This window comes from Capra hircus, chromosome 10 (genome assembly GCF_001704415.2).
Source record: "Capra hircus breed San Clemente chromosome 10, ASM170441v1, whole genome shotgun sequence".
NCBI classification, from domain to species: domain Eukaryota; kingdom Metazoa; phylum Chordata; class Mammalia; order Artiodactyla; family Bovidae; genus Capra; species Capra hircus.
Genome location: NC_030817.1, coordinates 41,029,137 through 41,054,692, shown reverse-complemented (window position 1 = coordinate 41,054,692; position 25,556 = coordinate 41,029,137). Strand labels below are relative to the sequence as shown.

General features: G+C 38.9%; 1 protein-coding gene across 1 annotated transcript in view; it reads right to left on the bottom strand.

Moving 5' to 3' along the window:
- Positions 1–25,556, bottom strand: part of SLC12A1 (solute carrier family 12 member 1) — an 89,546-nt gene that overhangs the window by 14,276 nt on the left and 49,714 nt on the right. The window contains 4 exon segments of the mRNA XM_018054169.1: positions 1,750–1,893; positions 11,788–11,870; positions 16,051–16,157; positions 18,676–18,816. Coding sequence (XP_017909658.1) covers positions 1,750–1,893; positions 11,788–11,870; positions 16,051–16,157; positions 18,676–18,816 — 475 coding nt within the window.

The window sequence follows — 25,556 nt, the reverse complement described above, 5'->3', positions numbered from 1 at the left end:
TCCAAGGTTGGGCTGGTCAGTTCTGAAGCAATTATCTTGTATTGTTTCTATCTCAGGACCACTAAAGGAGAAAGTAAATATCTTTACCAAGTGGACCAAACTCTGCCCCCACTTACAAGCAGATCAGAGCATCCAGAGGATTCCTGTATGAGTGCCTGGAAGCCAAGCTGATCCTGATCTAGAACTCCAAAGAGTCCTCAACTGACAAAAGCCCAGAGCAGTAAAGGGGCCCACTATCAGAGCTGTGCTTGAAAATTTAGGCATTGAAACAAAACATAACATAATTTTGCTTTTCTGAACAATGAGACATGTTGACTTTCAGAGATGTATGTTTTTGCCAAAAGTATTGTCATGCAGAAACGGGGTTCAGAATAAATAAGTTCCACTTTCACTAATAAGGACCTTATTACTTCTCTCCTCCCCAACTCTAGAGAAGAGTATGAGCTATGACTTCTAAATTTTCCATTGCTTCTCAGGTTGTACTGTTGCACAGAGCAGATTCAATGGGTAGTTAATTCTTCTCATGACTACACCAAACAGTTGAAGAGGAAAGACGATAGTAGTTAGCATCCAGAGGGTCTTATTCTAATATTTATACCTGGAAAGACTTGATGTACCTCCAACTTAAGATTCAAACACATCATTTTTCTAGAAAATGTCATCTTAAGGAAGGTAATACCTAGTAGGTTCTGCCCTAGGCAATCAAATATTTCTGGCACCCAAGGGTACCTCTAAGTATCTGAAGGGGAGAAATGTTTGGGTTTCTCATAATGCTATGTAGATACACAAAATTGTTGTATGACAGGTTAAATTTGGTCCTTGGGTCATAGTAGGGAAATAAGAAAACTGAACCAAACCTCTTCCAGAGTAAAGAGATGGCTTCTTTGAAAGATTGGGTCCTAGCAACCTAGACCAGCAGCCTGCTAAGTCCCAATTTGGATCTTGCTACTTGACTTGGAGACCTTGCCAAAGAAATGATCTTTCCTGGGCTTCACACCAGTGAAGGACTTCATGAACTGCAGGACTATTTGTGTGTGAAAGAAATGAACCTTAACGTTCTAATTTTCTACCAGCAGAGGTCGCTATGGACCTCACGAAAAAACTGTTCCTGTAAAGAGCAATTTTCAAAAAAAAAAAAAAAATCTGTCATTTGAATCACCTATTTATAAAACTTGTAACAAGGATCTCATTCTGTGGTCCTCCATTCCTGGGATGTACACTGAACATTCAGAGATAAGTGTACCATTTAGCCAAAATCTGCCGGTAATTAGTGTCAATGAAGTCCAGAATTCTGGCTTGTGATAAAAAGGTAGTTTTGAAATTAGAATTCTACCTGGATCCCTTACTTGCCTGTACCAGTCGGCTTTCAGTCTCCTGAAATGTCTGCAAGGTGTGTGTGTGTATAGATAAACCAGTTTCGGTATTTGGTTATGAACTTCTATCCCCTTTACATCTTAACTTAGAACTTTATTTTTGCTTCTTTGTTCAATCTGCTTAACCACTATATATCTTCGAAACTAAATATTATTTTAAAACAGAGTTTTTACAGTAAGATGTTACAAAGGGGTGAATGTTGTTAATAAGTGACAATAGCTTCTAACTTTTAGCCATACTATCTTTCCTAAGGAAATGTCTTTCAGTCCTTACCTACACACAATGCCCCCAGTATCTTAGATATTGTCTACTGACCCTTGAAGATTCATTTTGGTTCATTTTGTAACTTTTCTTGTAAATCTTAAAAGCACTTACCTTTCTTAGGAGTTGGCTTAGTAATGTTCAGCTTGCCAGCTTTTTTAAACAAGCCTCGGATGCCTCCATTTCCTTCTTCACTTTCATTGTCTTTGATGGTGGCTTCCAGAGCCAGCCGCTCCTGTTCTAATCTCTCTAATTCCTCTAATGAAAAAAGAAAAAAATCACTTACTTAACTCAGGACAACGAAGTTTCCAGGAACGGTCTTACTAATGATTTCAATATTGAAAATGGTGTGACTATGCAATTAAATGATTATTTATGCATAATATGATTTTTCTGAATGGTTTTATAGAAGTAACATGTATCAAGAAACTGTATTCAGAAAGTAACAACTAGCTCAGAAAACTGGCTCTGTTAAGTTATAATACATGAGGACACTGAGTTTTTTATTTGTGAGGGCAAAGGAGGAAGATTATGTAATGCCATCTTTATTTACTACTGGCAAAACAAGATACCAGATCCACTGTATGTAAGATCTTGTACACTGAAAGCTACTGATTTACTGATCTAAGCTACCGGGCCAAGATATTTTACAACTGGGAGTAACAAAATTACAGAAGTATGCTGGGTGTATATCAGACACACAGCGGTGCCTCCTGAATTGAAACATAAAACTAGAGAACAAGAACTAAAGAAAGAGAACCAGATCTGATAATAAGCTTACAGTGAAAAATATTTACCACCACCAAGTCGTTCCAATAAGTAAAATACTTTCTGGAGTGAGTGACCAAAGCAAAAGAAATAAAAGCTGACATTTCTGTGCGCCTGTCAGAGTCCACATTACTAAAAAGGCCCTCACGACACTTGAGTCTGCAATAAGAGTCAAGCTGTATAAAATGTCCTGTCCAGGATTTAGACCCACTCTCCAAGCTCTGATGCTGGGTCCGGATGCCTTTTATCTTTCCTGGATTCTGATGGTGACAGAAAGTTCCTAGCTGCTAGGGAATGCGTTGCGTCCCTTGCTGGCCTCAATTTGCACGGATCAGGGCAGTCATATGACTGTGTTAAAGACTGATGGACATTCTTGCTTACAGTGGTAAGGTGAGAGTCTTGTCAGATCCCTTCATCTTCTTGCCTGCTGAGAACAGAACCTTAGAAAATGAGCTAGGTTTGGAGGAAGAGTAGAAAACCTAGATTCAGTGTTACAAAACACTGGAAGGGCTTCTGTAAATGTCAACCCTAGGAACCCATTGCCTTTTCTTTCTGGGAAGTGAAGCTATACAAACTCTAGATTTATCAATTATGTACTAACTAAATCTGTCAGGACAGTCACATCCCTAGACGGTGTTGTTATTCAGCTACACAGAATTGTCTGGCCCCTTTCCAGGTCTCAGCGATTAATCTTTTGCCAGTGGCATGAGATTTAAGGTCAAATCATCCATGTGATTTCCCCAAAGCTTCAAAGGTTCTCAAGATCAGCAGCTATAGAAAATCTAAGAAATTAGATGAATGGCATTAAAGCTTAGACAAGAGCTGCTTACACCTGACTTTCGAGAGGTGAACACACGCTGTGTTGCACTGGGGTCATAACCAATTACAGCTCTGCTGCTGGGTTCATGTGACACTGGGCAAGTCACTTACTTTTCCTATGCCTCTGATTTCCTATCTGTGAAATGGAAAATCATAACCCCTCGCCTTTCCCACTCCCTAGCTTTGCAAAAAGAATAAGCAACAGGTCCTGCATGGTGCTTTGTTGCTCCTTAGAGAACAAAGCAATGAGTGCATTTCTATAGGCAGTGTATTTATGCAACTTCTGGAAATGGGCTGTCATACAAAGCAAATCAAGGACTTTGAGAAGCCTGGGAGTTATTTTAGAAGTTAATTATTAGTGTACTTTCTTTGGGTGCCAGGGTCTATGCTGCACATTATTTATTCCCAAACAACTCTGAGAAAGCTACCATTATTATCCTCATTTTGTAGGTGCAGAAACTGAGGCTCAGAAAGTTTAGGTAATTTGTCTGATGTCACCCAGCAAATCACAGGGTTCCAGTGCAAAGGAGTCTGCTGCTGCTGCTGCTGCTGCTAAGTCGCTTCAGTCGTGTCTGACTCTGTGCGACCCCATAGATGGCAGTCCACCAGGCTCCCCCATCCCTGGGACTCTCCAGGCAAGAACACTGGAGTGGGTTGCCATTTCCTTCTCCAATGCATGAAAGTGAAAAGTGAAAGTGAAGTCACTCAGTCATGTCCGACTCTTTGCGACCCCATGGGCTGTAGCCTACCAGGCTCCTCCGTCCCTGGGATTTTCCAGGCAAGAGTTGGAGTGGGGTGCCACTGTCTTCTCTGCAAAGGAGTCTGCTTGACTCCAAATTCTGCATGCTATCACTGTGAAGACCTTCTGCTGTTGGCTTCTTGCTATTATTTCAGAGTTGTTTTATTAACCTCCAACTCTTTATCCTTAGATGAACCTAAACACTCAGGTACATGGTGTAATGCCAAGCTAATTCCCCAAAACTTTGGTCTCTTCCAAATTGTCATTTTAAATAGAAGACCCTAAGGATACAGGTATATATGGCAGGCTGCCCCAGAGCAGCAGCTTCACTGTCCTGGGTGATGGCCCCCCAACTGTTGCCCACTCTGTGGGGTGTTGCAAGGGGTCAGCTGTGGGGTAACCTATTCTTTGCAGTCATCTGGAAGGCAAGTATTTGCTGAGCTCCTCTAGGGGCAACTGCAAAGTTTGCACTGGAGAGAGGATTCTTTTCCTTTTCTTTTCTTGGCAGGCTCCAGCATACCCTGTGATTAGCCACTAGTTGCCATGTTTTTTTGTCCTCTAATTTGGACAAAGGAGGGGAAAAATAAATTCTCCTTTGTAAAGGATTTGGCTGGCTAAGTAAACCAGGAGCTACTCCAATAATGTGCTCGGAAAGTATGTGCAAAGCCCATCCTGGACAGAGCAAACTGCAAAATCCCAGGCCTGTGAGACAAAACCAGACTGTGTGAGCGAGTCAGATTCAGCAGTTTCCTCAAAGACAACAGAGCCAGAGGTCGACAGAGTCCATTCTAAAGGCTAAAGTCTGCCTGCTCGGACATCTTGGACTTTCAGATCCACACAGTGGTATGGTCAAAGTGATTTTGCAAACTCTTATTAAAGTTAATTCTCAATTATGCACTTTGTAGGTGATCTGAGGCCTCCTTCTGTGCACTCCCGCCTTTTCTCTTTTCAGTGCTAAGTAGAAGTGACGTTTTGATGATCTATTCTGCATTATCTACGTGGCCTACTGCTTGCCTCTGTTTGCATGCGAAATCACGAGTAGACTTTGTCAAAACATTGCTTTCAACTGGAGCACTGGCTAGCTGACTTGTAAAAGTGTGCCTTTAATCACAGGAGAGATAAGGCAAGGGAATAGGAGTGGATAGATGTGACGATTGCCATAAAGCTGCCTGAAAACTACTCATTTCATCACCGCTACCACGACCGCCACAACCATTACATCGTGATATTCAGGATTCACAATGCTCTTTCCAATAGTGTCTTATTTCATCCCAGCATGAGTACTAGGATGAAAGCAGAGCTCGTACCATTCCTCCCTCCCCCATTTTACTGAGACGGAAACTTGGGTTTAGAGAGTTCAAGTGATTTGTCTGACGTTGCACAGCTGGTGACCCCAGTCTTCTGTCTCCAATTCTAGTCTTCATCCCTCTACTGTCCTTCATTAGCGATGTGCTCTGACTTCCAATATCTCCCTGATGAAGCAATACCCAGTCTGCATGTTTTGAAAAAAAATCCCCAAATTTCTCAGTTGAGAAATTTCTATAACATTTCATATTTTAATAATATTCTTCTTCAAACTTTATTCCACTAACTAAACTATGTGACATGGAATAGAGTTTTAAGATACATGTCTATTGTAACCCCACTAATCTGTAAACTCCTGGAGGGTAGCTTATGTCCTATTTCATTACCACCACTTATTGAGAGTTTACTTTGTGTGAAGTACAATGCCAAACACTGTGCAGCCATCATATCCTTTAATCCAAAACAACAAACCTGTGAGGCAGGTATTACAGTTATTCCCATTAGAGTAATTGAATTTGAATCCAGACCTATCTGATTCCAAAGCCTATGCTTAGGCTTCCCAGACTCCCTCTCAAACATTCTTAGATGCATTCATGCCTCACTAGTGCCCATCACCGCAATCACTCAAGAATGTTTTGCTGAAATAAAAGAACAGTCAATTCTGTTTCGTGTGGTGGAATACATTTGACACAGTTATCTCTATGAAGGAAGAAAACAAGTGAAGAGCTGCCAGGGGTGGGGGTGTGTATAGTGTGTATGCATGGAGGGCTGTTGGTATAAAAGACAACGTTTGAAAGAAGGAGAGTTCATGCCTCGTACAGAGTTACAAGAAGAGGGGCTGAGAGCAGCTAACAGTACAGATCAGGCTGGCACAGGACAGAGGTAGGACTTATGGGATTTACCCTAAGAATGAGAGACGAGGAAAGGGCTCCTTACCCTGGAATTGGCCACCATCTGGGCACTGGTACGACTCTGAATCTTGCATACTAGATAGTTTCATATTATCTCATATTTACAAAGCCATACTGCTCGGGAGAGAGAGTAAGAGCCCGCCTTTCTCTCATGCCAAGATTAAGAGAATCCCTGAGGTCCTAATGATGGGGGAGAAAAGTATAGACTTTCAGGATCTATCAGTTGAGCATGAATTTGTAACCAAGGCTTCCTACATACCCCTAAACAGTTCTCATAGGAAAAACAAAGAGTGAAGCCTGAGCTGTAACCTCATGCAAATACCAAAACCACTTGAACAGTAGTTGGTTTATTTTCAAGTGCTTTATAAATTGATTGTATGGTAACCAACTGCAGTGACTATTTTGAAATTCAATTTAGTTGTCAAGATTGCCTGGAATGGTCTATTTCCAGTCTTTTTTTTTTTTTTTTTCTCTTTTAACATGTCTTTTAGAAATAGGCAGGATTCTACAATTGAAATTCAGTCTGAATCTTCAGGATAGAGAGTAGTCAATTACCTGACAACAAAAGAGAGAGCAGGGAAACCCACTGAGGAATTGCGTACCCTCTGACTTTACAGCATCCTTTTTCTTTATTAATTATTAAATTATGATTCTTTCTTGGTCAATCAACTCAAAGCTGTAAATGCTCACATGAATCAATGTGCCGTACCCCAGGTGAAGTTTAGTTGAATTGAAGGCAGGAAGCAATCCTGCAGTGGTCGCCTTCCAATCAAGTGATTATTTACTACACTGCCATCTGTCTTTATTTTGCTAAGCCACTCCATCAGACACAGCAGAATCCTCGCGCTCTGAGATGGTCATAAATCGTGCAGTACTTCCACGGAACACTTGACCACAATATATTGTGAATCACGTCTCATCACCTTATTTCCTACCAGTACAATTTGGACTCTATGTTGTAGTTGGCAACTTGCTAAATACCCCTGGGAAGTGAGCAATATGAAATACTGCATTTTTTTGTGTGTTGTCAGGCAATAAATTAACTTCTTAAGAGAAACTATCAGCCATCAGTATTGGATGAGTTGCTGCAGTATACAAGTTATAATGCTATGAGCATCAATCTTATTTACATAAAAAATTATTCTCCTCACATAAGCCTGTGACACAGTATAGAAATAATTGTCATTAGCTGGTAAATTACCTATAAAGTTGATTTCTATTCACTGCTTTATTAACTACACTATACGAGCACTCTGAATTGCTAATATTTCCTTTAAATTATAATCTGTGATGACACTGTGGTGTCGGTGTTGGAAAAGCTATGATGATAATCATTAACATATTGTAATGCAATACTTAAGATTTATCAGGCTCTTATTAAGCCCTGTATTACAGTATGATACAATGAAATGCAAGCTTATTTCTTCCAATTCAAAATCTAATATGAGGGTTGTGGCATAAATTACATAAACTTCAAAACAATGCATAGAAATGTGGGGTGAAGTTAATTTCTATCATTATGCCGCTGTTTTTCTGCAGGTTCATGTATTTGTGTAATGTTGTTTTGGTTTACTCTAGATAATTGGTACTTATAATTATTTTATTAGCATCCCACTGCATTTTTCCTTCCTTGACTAAGAAGCAAAAATATTTCAAACATCAAAGTTGATATAAATCAGATAATTCCCTTGGGAAATTAAAAGGGGATGCAGTTCACTGCCAGGATTCTTTCAGAAATTTACAGAATTTGCTGGCTGTATTGCTTTATAGAACTAAATTGACAGGGCATTTGCGCAGATGGAGCTGTGAGGGGTGGGAGCTGCATCATATCTTTCAGCCTGAAGAGATGAACATACAAAGCAAATGTGTAATTTAATACAAATTATAGATTGCATTCTTATTTTTTAGATGGAAAAACAGGACAACTCAAAAGGCAGAAAAATTAAATGAAAATGTAGAAGTTAATAAACCAGGTCTCTTGATATTAGGTTCTTGTGATTGTCCTCAGTGTCATGTTTATCTTACCACAGTCAAACAGCCCCTATGCTGGGTGTTTTAAGGAATAGATAGAAATGGGTTTGTTCCATTCCTATCTCTCAGATTTCACCACTGCTTCTCGTTATGTAAGTCATTGTCCTCTAGTTATCCTCTTTTAAAAGGTAGAATAGAGGCTTCAAATAGACACAGGTTTGAATCTTAGCTCTACCAACTACTGGTGCTGTGACTCTTAGTTAAGCCTCAATTTTATTAGCTGTAAAATGGGGACAATGATCGTATTTGCCTGATAGGGGAGTCGGGGTGATAACTATTATAATACATGTGAACATAAAGCATAACACATGGCACATAGTAAGTGCTCGAAAGTGTTAGCTATTATTGCTATTAATGCATTACATTCTATTAGGAAGGAATATGAATTAATCATGAGTACCACATAGAATTAGTATATCTGACCTGAAGATGTAAAAGGTCCATGAAAAAGAAAAGGGACATAAAAAGGAAGGCTGAAGGCATGAAAGATAACCTTAACACAGCAATTTTACATAGAATGGATTCTACTCTGAGTTTTATTTTTTAAAGTTCTTCATGCAGAATTATAGAGTATACATATCAGATAGTGATTCTCCATCTTATACAAATGCTTGATTTCTAATTTTTCTTCTTTCTCTTGCTCCCTTGCAACAAAAGAATGGTTACATCATAAAATTCACCTGATTCACTCATGGTCCCTTCTATTAGGATGAGACAGAGGTGAAATGGCCAAAAAAAAAAAAAAAAAAGACTCTGAACGCATCAGCCATTTACACTCTCAAATCTTGCAGGCTTTTCCTTTCTGTGACCCTACCCAGCAAAACCCTGATCCTCTCAACCCCAGAGATCAAATGTCACTAAAGAAAAAACAGACAACTAGCAAAATTACTCCAGTTTTACAGACAGAATTGAGAATATTGTGAATGATCTTCCTCAGTTTACCACTCCTGCAAATCCACATAACTCTTCATCAATCCTCACTTCTTTTACTCCAGTTTTAGAAGATGAAGCAGTTTTCTTCTGTGTCACACCAGCTCTTCCACCCATGCCCTTCCCTTGATCCTTCCTGCTCCTCCAGGATCTTATTTCATGGCCGTCTCTTTCTTTACCCTCATCTTCACACTCTCCTACTCTCTAGAACCCATTTTTCACCTAGAAACAAACGCTTCCCCCGTTCTAAGGTCTATAGTAGACCTCCTCACCTTACTCTTCTCCTTAGCTCCTAATGGTGGGCCATATCCACGTCCTCTGCTTCATCACCTCACATTCTCTCCCTAACCCCCTGCACTCTGGATTCTGTCGACACTGCTCTACAGACACTGTTCTAGGATTATCTGTGCCATGTCAATGACATTTCCTTTGCAGTCTGCTGGTATTTGTGCTGATGGTTCACATTCTGAGCACTCTGCCCCATGACTTCCATGACAACACAGACTCCTGGGGCCTTTTTGTCTCTGGCCACTCCTTCCTCGGTCTTCTTTTGGGACCTTTGTCTTGTGTCTTGGGGCTCTCAACTCTTACACACTTTTGGGATTGTATTTTCCAGTGTCACAGTTTCAATTTTCGTCTTAATTAGGATGTTCCTTGTATTCGTTTGGTAGAGCTGCCATGATATATACCATATAAATGGGCAGAACACAACTGAAATTTATTTTCTTGCAGTTCTAGAAGATAACACCAAGGTCAGGGTGTCAGCAGGGTTGTTTCATTCTGTGGCCTCTCCCTTTGGTTTGCAGATGGCCATCTTTTCCTTTTGACTTCATCTGATCTTTCCTGTGCGCTTGTCAGCGTCCTAGGGACTCCATTCGTACGGGATTAGGGCCCAACCAAGGGATCTCAGTTTTCCTTACCTATTTGATTAAAGATGCTGTCTCCAAATATAGCCACATTCTGAGGTTAGGACTTATACAAATTCTGGGGGTATATAATTTGACCCAAAACATCTAAATCAACATCTCCAGTTCAGATTTGTTTTTTAAGCCTAGGACTATCTAACTGCCTATTGGACATTTCCAGTAGGATTTCCCATAGAACATTGTTTACAACTGAACCAGACATCTCTTCATTACACCCACTACTCTTCCTCTTGTGGTTCCCATTTCCACTAATAGCACCACCGTTCACTGTCAGCCAAGGAATCAAGGAATCTTTTCCCACGTGTCCCTCTCTCACATCCCACACATCCTATCAAACCCCAAAGTCTGCCTTTTGCACCTCCAAAGTGCACTGTCCTTTTCTCTCCATCCCCTGAGAGAGGCTGCTCTAGTCCAGGCCGTCACCTGCTCTGACTTTGATTATGGAAATCTTTTCGATTTATATTTCTGTCTCTGGTCTAGTTCTCTTCAAGTCCATCCTCTGTGTAACTGAAAGAGTAGGAGATCTAAGACTCAAATTTCACCATATTTTCCCTCCCTTCAAATCTCTTCACGGTTCCTCATTGTCCATAGAATAAGGTCCATGCTTTTTGATATGGCAAATGAGCCTTTTGAAATCAGGATCTTTTATCACCAGCCTTGTATTTCACTATGATCTGCTTCAGTAATACGAATGTGCTTTCAGTTGTCCATATACCTCATTCCTCCATAGTCCCATATCTTTGCTAATGCTCTCCTCTTTGCCAAGAATGCTGTTGTTCAAATTCTCGTTGTTCTCTCTCCAGCCATTGTTGAGTTAGCTCCTACTTGGCCAGGAAGGCTTCCTGGAGTTAAGTGCCCCTTTTCCCTTTTCCATAGTACCCTATTAATATACGTATCATCACACTCATAGTGCACCCATTTCCATTACGAGGCCATGAATCCTTGACGATACAGACTCTACTAAGAGGCTTAGTCTACCCAGCACTGCAGTACACACCATACCTGGCACACAAGAGGTAACCCCAAACATCCTCCTGTTGCAGTGTCATCTTGCCAGTGGGCTCCATTGTGAAGTTCAGCTAAAGAGGTGAGTCAAGGATTAGTGGCCCTATCCTAGTGTTTTACTGACTCTTTAGATGTGTCCTTCACTTTATACACAAGAGGGTATGTTTATACTCTAAGACTTAATAAGGAGTTTCTGGAATCCTCTACAGGGAAAAAGCAGAATCACTAATCTGAATTAGTGTTTCTGTCCCTGACTTAGATTAGTGCTTCACAGCATGATACATTCAGGCTCATTTCCATATTAGCTACAAACCAGATCATAGACTCTTAAACAAAATACATGGTTTTCCAAGGAAATAATTAGTCTTCATTTTTTGAAACATCTTGCAAAAATTAATTTGGCCGTTTACTTCACCAAAAGTATTTATTTTTAGTGATGCTAGGTTTGTGGTTTTGTGATGAGAAGACTGATAACTGCCCTGAATTATTCTGTATTTCTGGTGAGCCAGACAAACACCGCTTATGTTAACAATGAGAAAAGCACAGGGGAAGGGTACACAGCTCATGTCAGGGCAAGAACATTGTCCTGACGAGAGCTCCGCTATGAGCAGGTTTTGTCTGTGCTGGGCTCTGCATTATCCCCTTGCACCTAGAACAGTGCCAGGCAGGAAGTGGGTGCTCAATGAATATCTACTTGTTGAATAAAGAGAGTACATACCTTGCACCTGAAGAACCTGGGAGATGTCAAACCCTTGGCTGATTCTGACTATGACAACACCAATCTCAAAATCAAACGCATCACTGAAAGTGGAAACAAAAGAGTTAGTGATTGAAATGACTCACGTAAGCCTCAAGATTTGGACTCATACTAAACTTCTATGGATTTTAATGTAATCAAACTACAAAAATTTACTTTTGAACATAGCCAAGAGTTGATGCTTTTTCTGTTCGTTTGTTTTCCCTTTATGTCTTTTAAAAATGTATTCTGAGGAAAGGTAACTAACTCTTATTCAAACAATACTATCAACTAGAATTTTAAGATTAGAATTTTGATTATTTAAAATACTTGATTCTTTTCTAATGTAAACAAAACAATCATTGAACAGAAGTTTCAAGGCCACAAAGACCCTTTGAACTTATCAGCCAAACTGTTTACCCATTGAGGGGGAATCCTACAACATTTTTGACAGCAAGTTCCCAGTTAAAAATGTCTCTAGTTCCTCTAAGAAACTTTCATTATTGACTTTAGAGAGACCATTTGACATAACACCTTTTCAAGGCAACTCTATCCTGTTGAATTTGGCTATTGTATCTTCTCTAAACCCAACCAAATGGAATTAGACTATCTGGAAGGGAAAGAAACACTAGCTCCTTTATCTCAGTTCTTAAAAAAATACTTTTTCCCTGACATTAAATATCGAGCAAACCAACTGGTACTTTGAGTTCATTTGAAATATTCTCCTTGGAAATTCCTTTGTTCAATCTTTTATGGATCTGAAACCCAAAGAGACTTTTCATTTGGTCACCCTTTCCCAGAAACTATGGCGATATGCAAAAAAAATGTCTCTTGCCAAAGTAAACCTGAATTTTCAAATAGTAATATAAATAAGTTCAGTATAATAAGAATATCCATTCAGAATTTGAACCATAAGTGAACTTCACTCAAAATAATAGATCTATTCTAGCAAAAGTTCCACGAAGTAATATCCTGATAAATCTTACTTCTAAGTGTCCTTGATTATAAAAAGTGGACAGTGTGTTCCACAAAAGGTATCTGAATTCTGTGTTAGGCAAAATTATCCAGGACCGGGATACTAGTATAATGACAAAGGTCCTTAAAAGTAAAATTTGGAAGCAGAGGAAGAGGTCAGAGCAATGTCGTGAGAGAAGGACTTGACCCATCAAAAGCTGTAAAGATGGAGACAGAGGCCATGAGCAGTGGGAAACCTCTAGAACCTAGAAAAGGCAAGGCTAAGAATTCTCTCCTAGAACCTTCAGAAGGGAAAACAGCCCAGGGAGCTGGTATAAGACTGTTTTGGTTTTAATCGTAGTTGATTTACAGTGTTGTGTTAGTTTTCAGTGTATAGCAAAGTGATTCAGTTATATATCGATATTCTTTTCCGTATTCTTCCCCATTAGAGATCCAACCAGCCTATCCTAAGGGAAATCAGTCCTGGGTGTTCATTGGAGAGACTGACGTTGAAGCTGAAACTCCAATACTTTGGCCACCTGATGCGGAGAGCTGACTCATTTGAAAAGACCCTGATGCTGGGAAAGATTGAGGGCAGGAGGGGAAGGAGACAACAGAGGATGAGATGGTTGAATGGCATCACAGACTCAATGGACATGGGTTTGGGTGGACTTCGGGAGTTGGTGATGGACAGGGAGGCCTGGTGTGCTGTGGTTCATGGGGTCGCAAAGAGTCGGACACGACTGAATGACTAAACCGAACTGTTAGTGTATTACAGGATATGGAATGTAGTTTCCTGTGCTATACAGTGGGACCGTGCTGTTTATTTTATATATAGTAGTTTGTACCCACTAATACCAAACTCCTAATTCATCTCTCCCCTACCTCCTTTCTCTTGGTAACCTTAAGTTTATTTTCTAAGTCTGTGAGTCTGTCTGTTTCGTAAATATGTTCATTTGTATCATTTTAGATTCCACATATAAGTGATATCATATGGTATTTGTCTTTCTCTTTTAAAAGTCAGACTTTTAACCTACACTTTTGTAAGCTAACACATTTGTGTTTTTTTAAGACACTGACTTTGAGGTTGTTTGTTATGACAGCCCACATTTCCTTCCCCAGGGGATCTTCCCAACCCAGGGAATGAACCCGGGTCCCCTGCATTGGAGGCAGACACTTTAACCTCTGAACCACCAGGGAAGCCCTATGAAAACTAATACAGAGTCTAATTAGAATTAAATCATAATTATTATATTATGAAATTTAGAATCTTTTACTCAAAGAAAATGGTATCAATAAAATACTGTACTATTGTAGTGATACCCCTTTATGTTAATAATAATACTGAGCTTTAAGTTATTAAAAAAACAAAATGAAAAAGTTAGAGAAATACAAAATGGATATCTGACTGTCTTTCTTCTGTGTTGACCCCATTTTCTGTGGTAATAAAATCATTTAACTTTATCAAGCCAGCTACGTTTTATCCTAGTACAAATTTGATCCACCTTAACACTAACTGTTATTATCAATTATTAATTTCTATAAAAGCCAGCATCTCCCCAGCTTACTATTACTAGGTTTGATTATTTTGGTTCTTTGAAATTTTAGAATATTTCACATGGTAGGGAGATTGGAAGATGAACTCAGATAATTTTATATCACTAATGGACTCTTTGACTGAAGATTCACAGATTTTTTCCTTTTTATTCCACCTCTTTTTGTTCCTAAAGATGAGGATGAAACTTTACTGAAGAATCAGGATAACAGAGTGTGGATCTAGTCCATTTCTAAGAATGTCTGATCAGCAACTAACTGTGATTTTAAATATATCAAAAAGCTGTTTGCTAAGCCTGGCAAAATTCTGTCCCTGATCACCTGGTTTAGCCCTAACCTACTGACCTTAGAGTACCAGTCGGAGCCAGATAGCAGCACATGGCATCCAGATGTTATATGTTTAGGGAACACAGTTAAGGAGAATGCATTTAATACGTGGGTTCCCCATGTTAGGAGGACTGTTAAATGACAGTTTGGTCAGTAATGCATATAATTTCAGAAGATGAAAATTATTTTCTTGTATTTCTTTTTAATAGAACTAAAATGGGAATATTTTGTTGCATTCACTAAATCTCCCCCAAATAATGGTAAATGTGATGCTCATTCTAGCAGAGGCCGGAAAACAGAGCCTGGTATAAGAAGCACTGGGTATATACCTGCTTTGAAGGGGAAAGGAATTTTTTCCTGTGTGGTATGGAAACCTAGGGCAGTCAGACCTCTTGGCATGTTCTCTGTCCTGTGGTATGAAATCAGACAGAGGAAATATTCCACTTTCTGAGCTATTGACACAAAAGATGGCTGTTAGGCCTAGCTAATATCACCCTCCTTGAGACAAAGCTGGTTAAGTATTTTCAAGCCTGGAAGAGAGGATCAATTTTCTAGAACTGTCACTAAGGACACCCTGAGTTGCTCTGTATGTATAATATTTGTCTTCTCTTAAAAGAAGGAACCAAGTCAGGTAATATTTTGGGTATATATGAGGTTTTGAAGGTTGCATAGCATTATGCTCGTTAGTTTAAACTTTGAACTTGGTTGGTCTTGGGTCAGAATTCCAGCTCTCTTGTAAAACTTGTCATTTTCTGCCTTTTACTTAATTTTTAATGTCTATGTCTCTACTCATAAAATCAGAACAGTAGTAGTCCTTACTTCAGAGGCTTCTTTTGAGAATTAAGTGGGATAATTCATGTTAAGAACATTAGCCTGGTGCCAGCTAGTTTTTTAAGGATTAGCATTATTATCCCTATCCCACGACTTCTTCCATTTTTAGATGTTAGATGTCACGTGCATTTTAAACTCACTTTTTGTCCATAAACTAACATTGTTACCTTTCAGAGGCACCTGCCATGTGGATCCTTGTATCACAAAGGGAGAAGTGAGGCTCAAGATAAGATCACTGAATTGAGCACACCAGCCAACCCAAGATTCCAACTGTTTTGAAAAAACAGTTCCTTCCTTACCTAGTTGTCCTCTCCTTTTAATCTTGTAAATAGGTTTTAAGATTGTAACCTTTATATTTACCTTTTTCTCTGACACCGAATTTCCCCCACCCCTTCTCCTCTGCTGACACGATTCCCTCAAGGTTGAACACTGGCAGTGTTTTTCCACTTTGCTGAAGAGTTCAGAGCACCAGGGGAATGTCGTCTTCTCAGGCAATTTATCCTGTACAGCAGTGTCAGTTATGTACTGCCCTGGTTAGTGCTTTACAAACAAGAGTGCGTCTTGAAAGCCATCACTTACTGTATGATTCCCACGTAGTTTTCAATCTCTGTCAGGGGAGCCTTCCTCCAGTTTTTTTTATATCCAATCACCAGAGTGTTTGGTTTCATTCTTCCTAAGCCCGAGGCCTAAACAGAGGAGATAAACACATGGGCAATTCTTACCAGACCAGGAAGCTACCTCTGCAAATGAAAAATAATGTCCAAAAGAGCACTGAAGTAATGTTCTGAAGATTAGATTACATTTCAGTGCATGTCCTTCATGCCCGTACCCAAGCATAAAATAGAAAGATTAGTTCTAAATCATCTCAGCCATAAATGGATTTTAGATGACAGAAATGTAGCTTTTCTAAATTAGCAGTCATTTGCATTTCTTCTGATACACTCATTAAAATGGTTCAATAATTTAAAATCAAGTGAGGGTTGGCTTAACTGTTGGCATGCGTGTTGTAACTTAGTGGTTCCAAGCTCATTTCCACCTGCTATATCCATAATGTCATTAGCAATAAAATCCATGTTTGGAAAATTCCTATATAGAAGAATCACTGAAACTTCTACTTACATTATTTATTGAAGAATAACTGAGCTATGTTTCCAGAATCTAATCCTCTTACATGACAGTATCATTAATAGCCATCTTCCCTACCAGAAGTTTCATTCCCCCCATTAGATGACAGGATATGGCTTCCAGTTAATTAAATTTAATCGGGCAATATTACTGAGCACCTATTCATTGCAAAATGCTACGTTAGGTGCTGTGAGAGAGTAGTGAGACACATTCTTTGGCCTGAAGGAGTTTAGAATAAGATTGAGGTGACAGATACATGCAATTAATTATTATTCAAGTGCAAAGGCAGTAAGAAATCACATGGAAGTGTAAGGGGAAATTTTTTGAATGGTTTCTTGGGAAAGCTGACATTTGTTTTGGATCTGGCAGTTTGGTTAGATGTTTCCAAGTGAAAATAAGGGGAGCAGCAGAAGTGAAGGAAGGATATTGTGGGTCATGGGAATAGTGACGCAAGTGACAGGCGTGGGACATCGAAGGGACAGTAGCAAGTGAAAAAAGATAGGCAATGATAGAGGGCTCCTGAAATGAGCTTTGCCTCCACCCCATTTTGTGTGTTGTCCTTGGAAATGTACTGGTAGCAGAACAGCTCCTTAGAGCTGTCATCTGGCCCTTGGCACGGCAGTGTGGGTGCAGTGTTTTCCATGACTATGATTTGAGGATGTGGCCATTCATATCATAATTTTTTAGCTGCAAAGAAGGTTTTATTCAAAATGGTATAGTTGTCAGTGCTTCCCTTTAATACTACTCTGTCCTGCCCTTTTTGACATGACCTCTCTTACTCCATTTTTCTCTGAAGAAATTCATGTCGTGTTTTTTTTTTTTTTTTTTTTTTACAATTTCTTCTGGAATAATAGGTGAATTGTTTTACATGCCAATGTCTTCCCTCTTCATGTTCTTATTCTGTATTTGTTGTCTCATTCCTAGTTGAGATTCTTATTATTTTACTAACCTTCCATGATAATTTTACATTAAATGTGTAACCTTCCCAACTCATTTAACTGAAGAGCTACTGAAAAAGAACTTGCTACTGAAAGGAAAATCAGCATCTTGCAATGACATCTATTTCTACAGTTTATCAAATTAGTAACAAGTGAAAAGAGGCTCATTGGTATTCAGAAGAAGGTAATAGGTTTTTCAGAAATGGTTTCTCTACATGTACAGCTACTTTGTTCTTTGGGGATACTAGAGACAGGAATGCTTCAAAAACTCTTATTCTCCACAATATTACAATTTAATCCATGTGTTTTCTTTCTGGCCTGTATAACCCATCAGTGTTAACTGGATGCAATCCTGAATTTTGACCCTCCTGTAGATGGCAATTCTGAAAGCTAAATATATCATTTAGTATATGTACAATCAGGTTTTTCCAACAATATTGAAGTCCAAATTATTAGAAAGCTAAGCCCTACAATTTCTGAGGTTCTCCTGGATTGTTTTAGAATTCTCTAGCACTTTAAATTTAGAAAATCAGAACTAGGGAAAGATTCTATATGTTATAAAAGGAGAGGAAAAAAGGAAAGAATAAGGGAGAAAAGATGGAAGAACTGTGAGCTTTAGTGTTAAACCACAGAGATTATTACATTTTATTTAACATTCTGGAAATAATTAAGGAGGAGAGGGAGATTTTATGCCCAGATCACCAGACATTTATTTAGTCCAGTCTTGCAGCTGCTCTCACACTATTTGCAAAAGAAAAAAGGAAAAGAATGCCTGACTTGAGCCTTGCTATATGCAGTATGAGATGTAAAAATAGTTTGAAGTTTTAATAGGATCTTGAATGTCGTCAACTATCAGAACAAATTTGCATTTCAATAAGTATGAGACAGAATATATGCTGTTGGCCAAAGGCAACCTCATTTTCCATTTCCAGTGTATCACTCGTAGTTCACTGTAATAGAACCTCTCTGCTTCTGTTTTAGCTTTGCCTATCCCCAGGAATTCAAAATGAATTCCTTAACCATCTGTATTGATCTCTGATGCTTGTCTGCCTAACTGGAGCAGTTCCATTTGGGAGCTTCATTACAATGGAGTGCTAATTGCCTTTTGCCTCTGTACTCATTCCCTCAATGCCAGCCTTACCTGAAGGAGACTTCGGACACCATCCCTGAAACAATCTGCTGCCACTGCTGCATAAAATGCCTTGATTTTGTTCTTTATAAGCCAGGCCTGCTTTTTTGCCATGCCACTGTTCATCTCTTTAACACACAGCTTGCGCGGTCCCTGTATGACACAATGAAATATTGGTTAGAAGCCCTGCTATTATACATCGCACTGCTGTTATTTTCTAAAGGACAAAAATAGCCAGCCTTGTTGGGTTAAGAAATGGGAAAGAGGGGAAAACACCTCACTAAACAGGCTTCACAGACATTCAACCTTCTGGAAAGAATCTGGACTGCTCACATTACTCACTTTCTGTGCAGACTGTCTAGATGTATTAGCACCTGCTTAATTAACTGCCTCATGTCAAATGAAAGAAAGAGCTGATAGTACATGAGAAAAAATACAGAAAATGTGATTGACAAGGTTCAGATAAATACACCATCAACGTTTGACTCAATAGCAAGACCTGGGACTTCCTTGGTGATCCAGTGGCTAAGACTCTGTCTTCCAATGCAGGGGGCAGGTTCAATCCCTTGTTAGGAAACTAAGATCCCACATGCTGTGCGGTATGGCCAAAAAAATTTTTTTAATAGCAAGACCCACATTTATGAATACCAAGGAAGCCTCAGCTAGAGCCATTTCAAGAAATGTGACAGCACTCTTGGGAGCCAAAATGTGGTGAGTTGCAAATCCTGGCAGGAACAATTACATCTTGATAATTCTATCAGGCCCATTCTTCGTTTTTGTTGTTGTTGTTGTTGTTGTTTTGTTTTGTTTTTTATGTGGTGAAGACACCCTTGTATCATTTTTCTCTGTGTGATATTGACATTGTGTGTGCTCAGTCACTAGTCATGTCTGACTTTTTGTGACCCTATGGACTTTTGCCCACCAGGCTCCTCTGTCCATGGGGATTCTCCAGGCAAGAATACTGGGATGGGTTGCCATGCCCTCCTTCAGGGGATCTTCCTGCCCCAGGAATCAAAAGCCACGTCTCTTATGTCTCCTGCATTGGCAGGCAGGTTCTTTACCTTTAGCGCCACCTGGGAAGCCCAATGTAGACATATTCCTATTCAAATTAACATTTGCCATTACTCAATAAAATTAGTGGAAATGGATGTTCACATACCTATGGCATAGGAACAACAGAAGAGATTAAGAGAGAAGGAGGCAGGTGTTGTGGTGGTAGATGAAGCATTTTAAAATTTCAAGATTTGAGTTCTGGAAACTCATTTTAATTAAAGTTTCTGTTGTTTCTTCTTCCTTAGAGGTCCAAGCTAGTTTTATTCTTTGCATGTTTCAAGTCAACCCCAAGAGTATTTCTGATTATCTACTGTGTGCCTGACAAGGATACAAATCTACTATTTTCCTGAAAAATTCTTTCAGTTGATGGAAATATTTTATTGGATTGTTTTAGATTTCTTACTAACCACCTCAGCTCTTGGTAAAATGCGCTGAGTAAAATAAAACAGGGCTGAAGATCCTGCATTTCTAACAAACTCCCAGATGACACTGATGCTGCTGGTCCTCAGACCATTCTTGGAGTCATAGTCTTAGAGGGTCTAGGATTAGAGAGAAAAGGCTTGGTATGTATGAAAAAGATACCAGGTTTTTGATCAGATATAACTGGGTTCATTTGGCCACTCTGGAGGTATTTAATGATGTCTGAGCTTTGATACATTACTCCAGAAACAGAGATCAAATAGCTATCCTGCAAGGTCATTTCAAACAGTCATTGATAAAGTATCTGGAATGATGTCTGGAATGTAGTAAGTGCTCATTCAAAGCTGATTTTTATTATATTAAATAAGTGCTCACAATCTCAGTTAAGTCCCAGACCTAAGTTCACCAGTGTTCTACAATAGAGCTGAAAGACTGCTGAACTGGGAGAAGAGTGTATGACTTAGATCTGGCTCTGAAACTGACTGGCCGATATCCTAGGTGTGCCATTTGTTTTCTCTTGATTTGGGCTCTACACTGGGGGCTCAGACAGTAAAGAATCTGCCTGTGATGCAGGAGACCCAAGTTCAATCCTGCATCTCTAGGGGATCGTCCCAGTGGGCTGGGACGATCCCCTGGAGAGGGAAATGGCTACCCACTTCAGTATTCTTGCCTGGAGAATTTCATGGACAGAGGAGCCTGGCAGGCTACAGTCCATGGGGTTGCAAAGAGTTGGACACGACTGAGTGACTAACACTTTCACTTTATTTTCACTTTTATAAAAGTAAGAAAATTGTCTAGGCCATCACTGTTCAGTATGATTAGCCCTTATCCACATGTTGCTATGGAGCATTTGAAATCTGGCTGGTCCACATAAAGATGTACTGGAAATGTAAAATGTTCACTGGATTTTGAAGCCTTAGTATATATAAAAAAAGGAAGGTAAAATGTCTCATTAATGTTTTTATATACATTGAATGTTGAAATCATAATCTGGATGCTTTACATTTACCTGTTTCTTTTTACTTTTCTTTATTGGCTACTAGAAATTTTAAAATTACATTTGTGGCACATATTACATTTCTATTATATAACACTAGATGTAATTTGGGGTCACTTCCATTTTAGTATTCTATTTAAATTGGATCAGATTCTTTTTGTACTTATTTTTACTAGAATGCTTTCTAGAATATAACAACATATCAAAGCAGTTTGGATAACTTACTTTGCAGTTAACTAATAAGAACCTCCCGTGAAGATGGAGAAGGTACATAGGAAGGATAGTTATTAAACCAGAAGACCTAGCCTGGGGAAAGATATGTCATTATAGATCAAATTTTGCTCAGGATTCTATCGATGCATTTCCACCACTATTACTTCTTGGGCATTCTAGACACCATCAATTGCAAAAGAAGGAAGAAATATCTTCTTCAGGGAAGCTGAATGGTAACAATAACCATGAGATAGAAGAATAACCAACAGCTAGGAAAGGTATCAGACCATTGCCATATTGAGTTGTACCGCAATGACTTTGAACCTCTGGGGAAACTGGCATTTATTTAAATAAGTATAGCTTAATGTATATCTATTAGTAATAAAAAATCCAGATTAAACATTAATTGTGATGGAGAGATTTACTTTAATGCCTAAATTTGCCATATTGAGAAGTTATAAAAATATTTCATGCAGAGACTCTCTTTGCTAAAAGCAATTATATTATCCTTGTAGCACACTTATTAATGTGAGGCAAGGCTACAATACAAACACAGTATGGGAAAAGTGAACTAATAAAAAGGGAAGACATGTTGAATCTAATTTTTCAACGTTCAAATACATCGATAGTCACAAAAAATGAATTTTATCACCCAATTAAAATATTATAGAGATTAGCTCAGTTAGGAGTCAAAATATGAGTATATAAGTTAATTCAGGATTTGAACAAAGAAGCTCTTAAAATTTTGTATATATTATGACTTTGTTGTTGATAGAGAAAGGGTTAAAGGAATTCTAATTATTTAGTCGAGAATAAATTCATATGATACTACTTCAAATAGGTGTATATTATGAAAAAGAATTTGCAAAGGATTTCCAGTATTACTGGGCTCAAATACAGAAATTTGGGTCAAACGCAGAGTTCTTTCCAGCTCTTATATTTTAAAACATCAAGGGTCTTTTTGCTCTGTCTTTGCTTTCATTGCCTCTCTGGTTGGAACTATGGAAAAGAAAAATTTTCACTTTCTGATTTGGTGGGTATTTTAACTCATCATGATCCTAGTGCCCACTTACAGTTCACTTCATTCTGCCTGTATTTTGTCATGTCATTATTTTATTAATATCGTCACAGAAACTCAATGACTAATAAAGAATATGCGCATCTAAAAAAAGCTTTTTCCTTTTGATGGAGGTGAAAGTTGAGATTAAAAGGATGATGATAGAAGAAAAAATGATAATTTTAGTTTTCCATGCTTATCTATGCTTGAACTGCCCTCCATAAGCCACAGAGTTGGGTTATCTTCCCTTGACAAGAGAAGAGATTCTTTGAATTCAAAGAGAGTTTTAGGTTTTATTAAGATATTTTGTAAATTTTATGAAAAAAAAGAGAAAGGGTAACAGGGTGAAAACTTCTTAAAAGGGGAAGTTGGTTCATAAGGAAGTTGGTCCAATGTCATTCCTTTTCTTTACAGTGAGAAGAGAGAACAGGACAATCAGGTTTAAAGAATATAATGAGTAGGCAAACATTAATCAAAATAGATCTACATCTTTGTACACATAGGTGAAATAACTAGAAGAACACCAATCAAAATCAGATAACATTGCCTTTTCAGAGGAAGAGAGCCATGGGGCTGAGTGGCTATAAAGGGGACTTTAGCTTGATCTGTAATGTTTCATTTCATTTAAAAAGTGAGTGGAAGCATCTAAGAAAAATGTTAACTGTTGTTAATTAGAGAAGTAGTATATGGGTGTTGTTTTACTGACTATAGTTTCTTCATATGAAATTGTCAGTGTTCAATGACTTTCAACATACAAAAAAGTAAATTTCATGTATTTAATCTAATATTTTTCTTAATGCTTCAAAATGAAAAATAGAAGCAAGCTTTAAAACATCTTTATTTTTAAGCCAAAACAATACAGTGTATTTAATAAAAGATACCAGTAAACTTGAAAGCCCTTTGCAGTCTTAAGAGAAACAAAATATAGAAAAGAGGCAAGTGTTGCATTTCTGGCAATAATGACTTTATCTGATGAGCATGTTAAATCCCAGATCAATTAGGTCACCTTTCCATCTTTAATGTATATTTGTCTTTTATTTGTTTTAGTAAAAAAAAAACAAAACCTGCCTTTAAATGTAAAACTAAGAAGTATATGAGTGAGTGACAGCTATGCCTAGAAACACTATGCCTTCTAACATGATGAGCTGTGTGATTCTTAAACTGAATGTAGTGTACTCGGAGAATTGATGATGGTGGTGGTGGTTTAGTCACTAAGTAGTGTCCAACTCTTGTGACCCCAGAGACTGTAGCTCATCAGGTTCCTCTGTCCATGGGATTTCCCAGGCAACAATACTGGAGTGGTTTGCCATTTCCTTCTCCAGGGAAGAGAGAAGGACTCAGGGATCGAACCCACGTCTTCTGCTTGCAGGCAGATTCATTACTGCTGAGCCACCAAAAGGGCTCAATAGCTGTGGCACATGGACTTAGTTGCTCTAGTCTTCCATTTGTCAGGGATCCAAACCGTGTCTCCTGGTATTGGCAGGCAGATTCTTTTACCACTGAGCCACCAGTGAAGCCCCACTCCGAGAATTAAGGGTACGTGAATCCAAACTAAGCTATCTGCAAAGATTACTATCTCTCCAGCTACTATAAATAAGTGAGGAAACTGACCGACAAAGAAAGTCAGTGTTTTCTTATGCCATTGTACGTACAGTACAATTAGTGGAAATCACAACCCTTGCCTTCATATTTGCCTGTTGCTGAACGCACAGAAAATGGCTATGCTCAGGAACACGAGGTGATGCTCGAAGGTGGAATCCGACCCCTAGTCTTGTGTGGTGAAAGGAGTGAAGCGCACAAGAAAAAGAAAATCACACATATTGAATAGAAAGCCTCCTGGGATATATCACTACCTTACTATAAGGTAATCCAAAGGAGAAAAAATAGATATTATTTTAAGTAACCAAGCCAAATTCCTTAAAAAATATCCCCTAGTTTGACCTGATGAAGGGTCCCTTTTCTAAAATCTTTGAGTTTAGTAGAAAAAGGCAAGAGGTAGGCAGAAGCTCTGACGGGCGAGTAGAACGTTAAATAGTTGGAAGGCTACAGTGTGGACTTGGGACCTAGCAAAAGTATAATTCTTAATTTCAGTTTCAGCCGTTTTGAGGGCTACAACATCTAGTCCCTTTAAAAATCCCTGTCTGCAGGATATGGCAGCTGGGGGCCATGTGTTTGCCCACTACCCACCAACAACGAAATGCCTGTGAGCTCCGCGTCTTGCCCCTTACTTGGAGGAGCAGATGGCAAGTAACTGGAGGTCAGCAGAGGGATGGAGCACAGAGCCCGCTGCCCTGTCACTCATTGGGAGGGAGTGCGCATCTAACTGTTCTATCCTGCCAAGTTGCTGAATAACTAGAAGTCCAAGATCCAATATTTGGACCTGGTTTCGCTAAGGAGGGTGTTTTAGGTTTCTGTTGAGGAAAGTATATTTTCAGAATGAAAATGGCAACAACTGTATATCAAAAAATCCCATGATAATAATACCAACAATAACAAATAAAATTAATTGAGCATTTACTGTTTGACAGACTCTGAGCTGAATTATCTTCCAGAATTCTCATGACCCTGTAACAAACACAGGTGCTGTCATCATCATTATTATTCCCACTTTATACCTGAGGAAAATTGAGGCATAAGGAGATTAAATTGTGTGCCCAAGGGAATCCCAGCTAATAGGTGGCAAAACAGTGATTTAGAACTTAACTGAGTGTCTCAAAAGTCCATGAGCATGAGCTTTCTAGAGTTAAAATGTAAATTGTTATCTCTCAACCTCCTTGTTACCATTTAACCTTTTCCACAAGGTCGGCCTAAGCACCAATCACTACGTCTTGGAGAAAAAAAAATGTCATGTTGACTTTCCCTACATCCCCTTCCATCTGTTTCTTTGTAAAGATGATTGACGACTGAGCGTGGAATTGAAAAATGCTGATGGCATCTGCAGTCTCAGGAGCTCACAGAAAGTAACTAACTGAAAAGTCATTAACTGATACAGTGACTATTTTCTGTCCCAAAGAGAATCTCAGCACCTGGGAGCGAGGTTCTTGGGCCTTACTCAGAGAGACCAACACAGTAATGTAGGAAGTGGTCTAATATACATGTCAAGCAACCAGGGCCATTAGAGGAACAGGCTTAAGTACCTATCTCACATGAAAT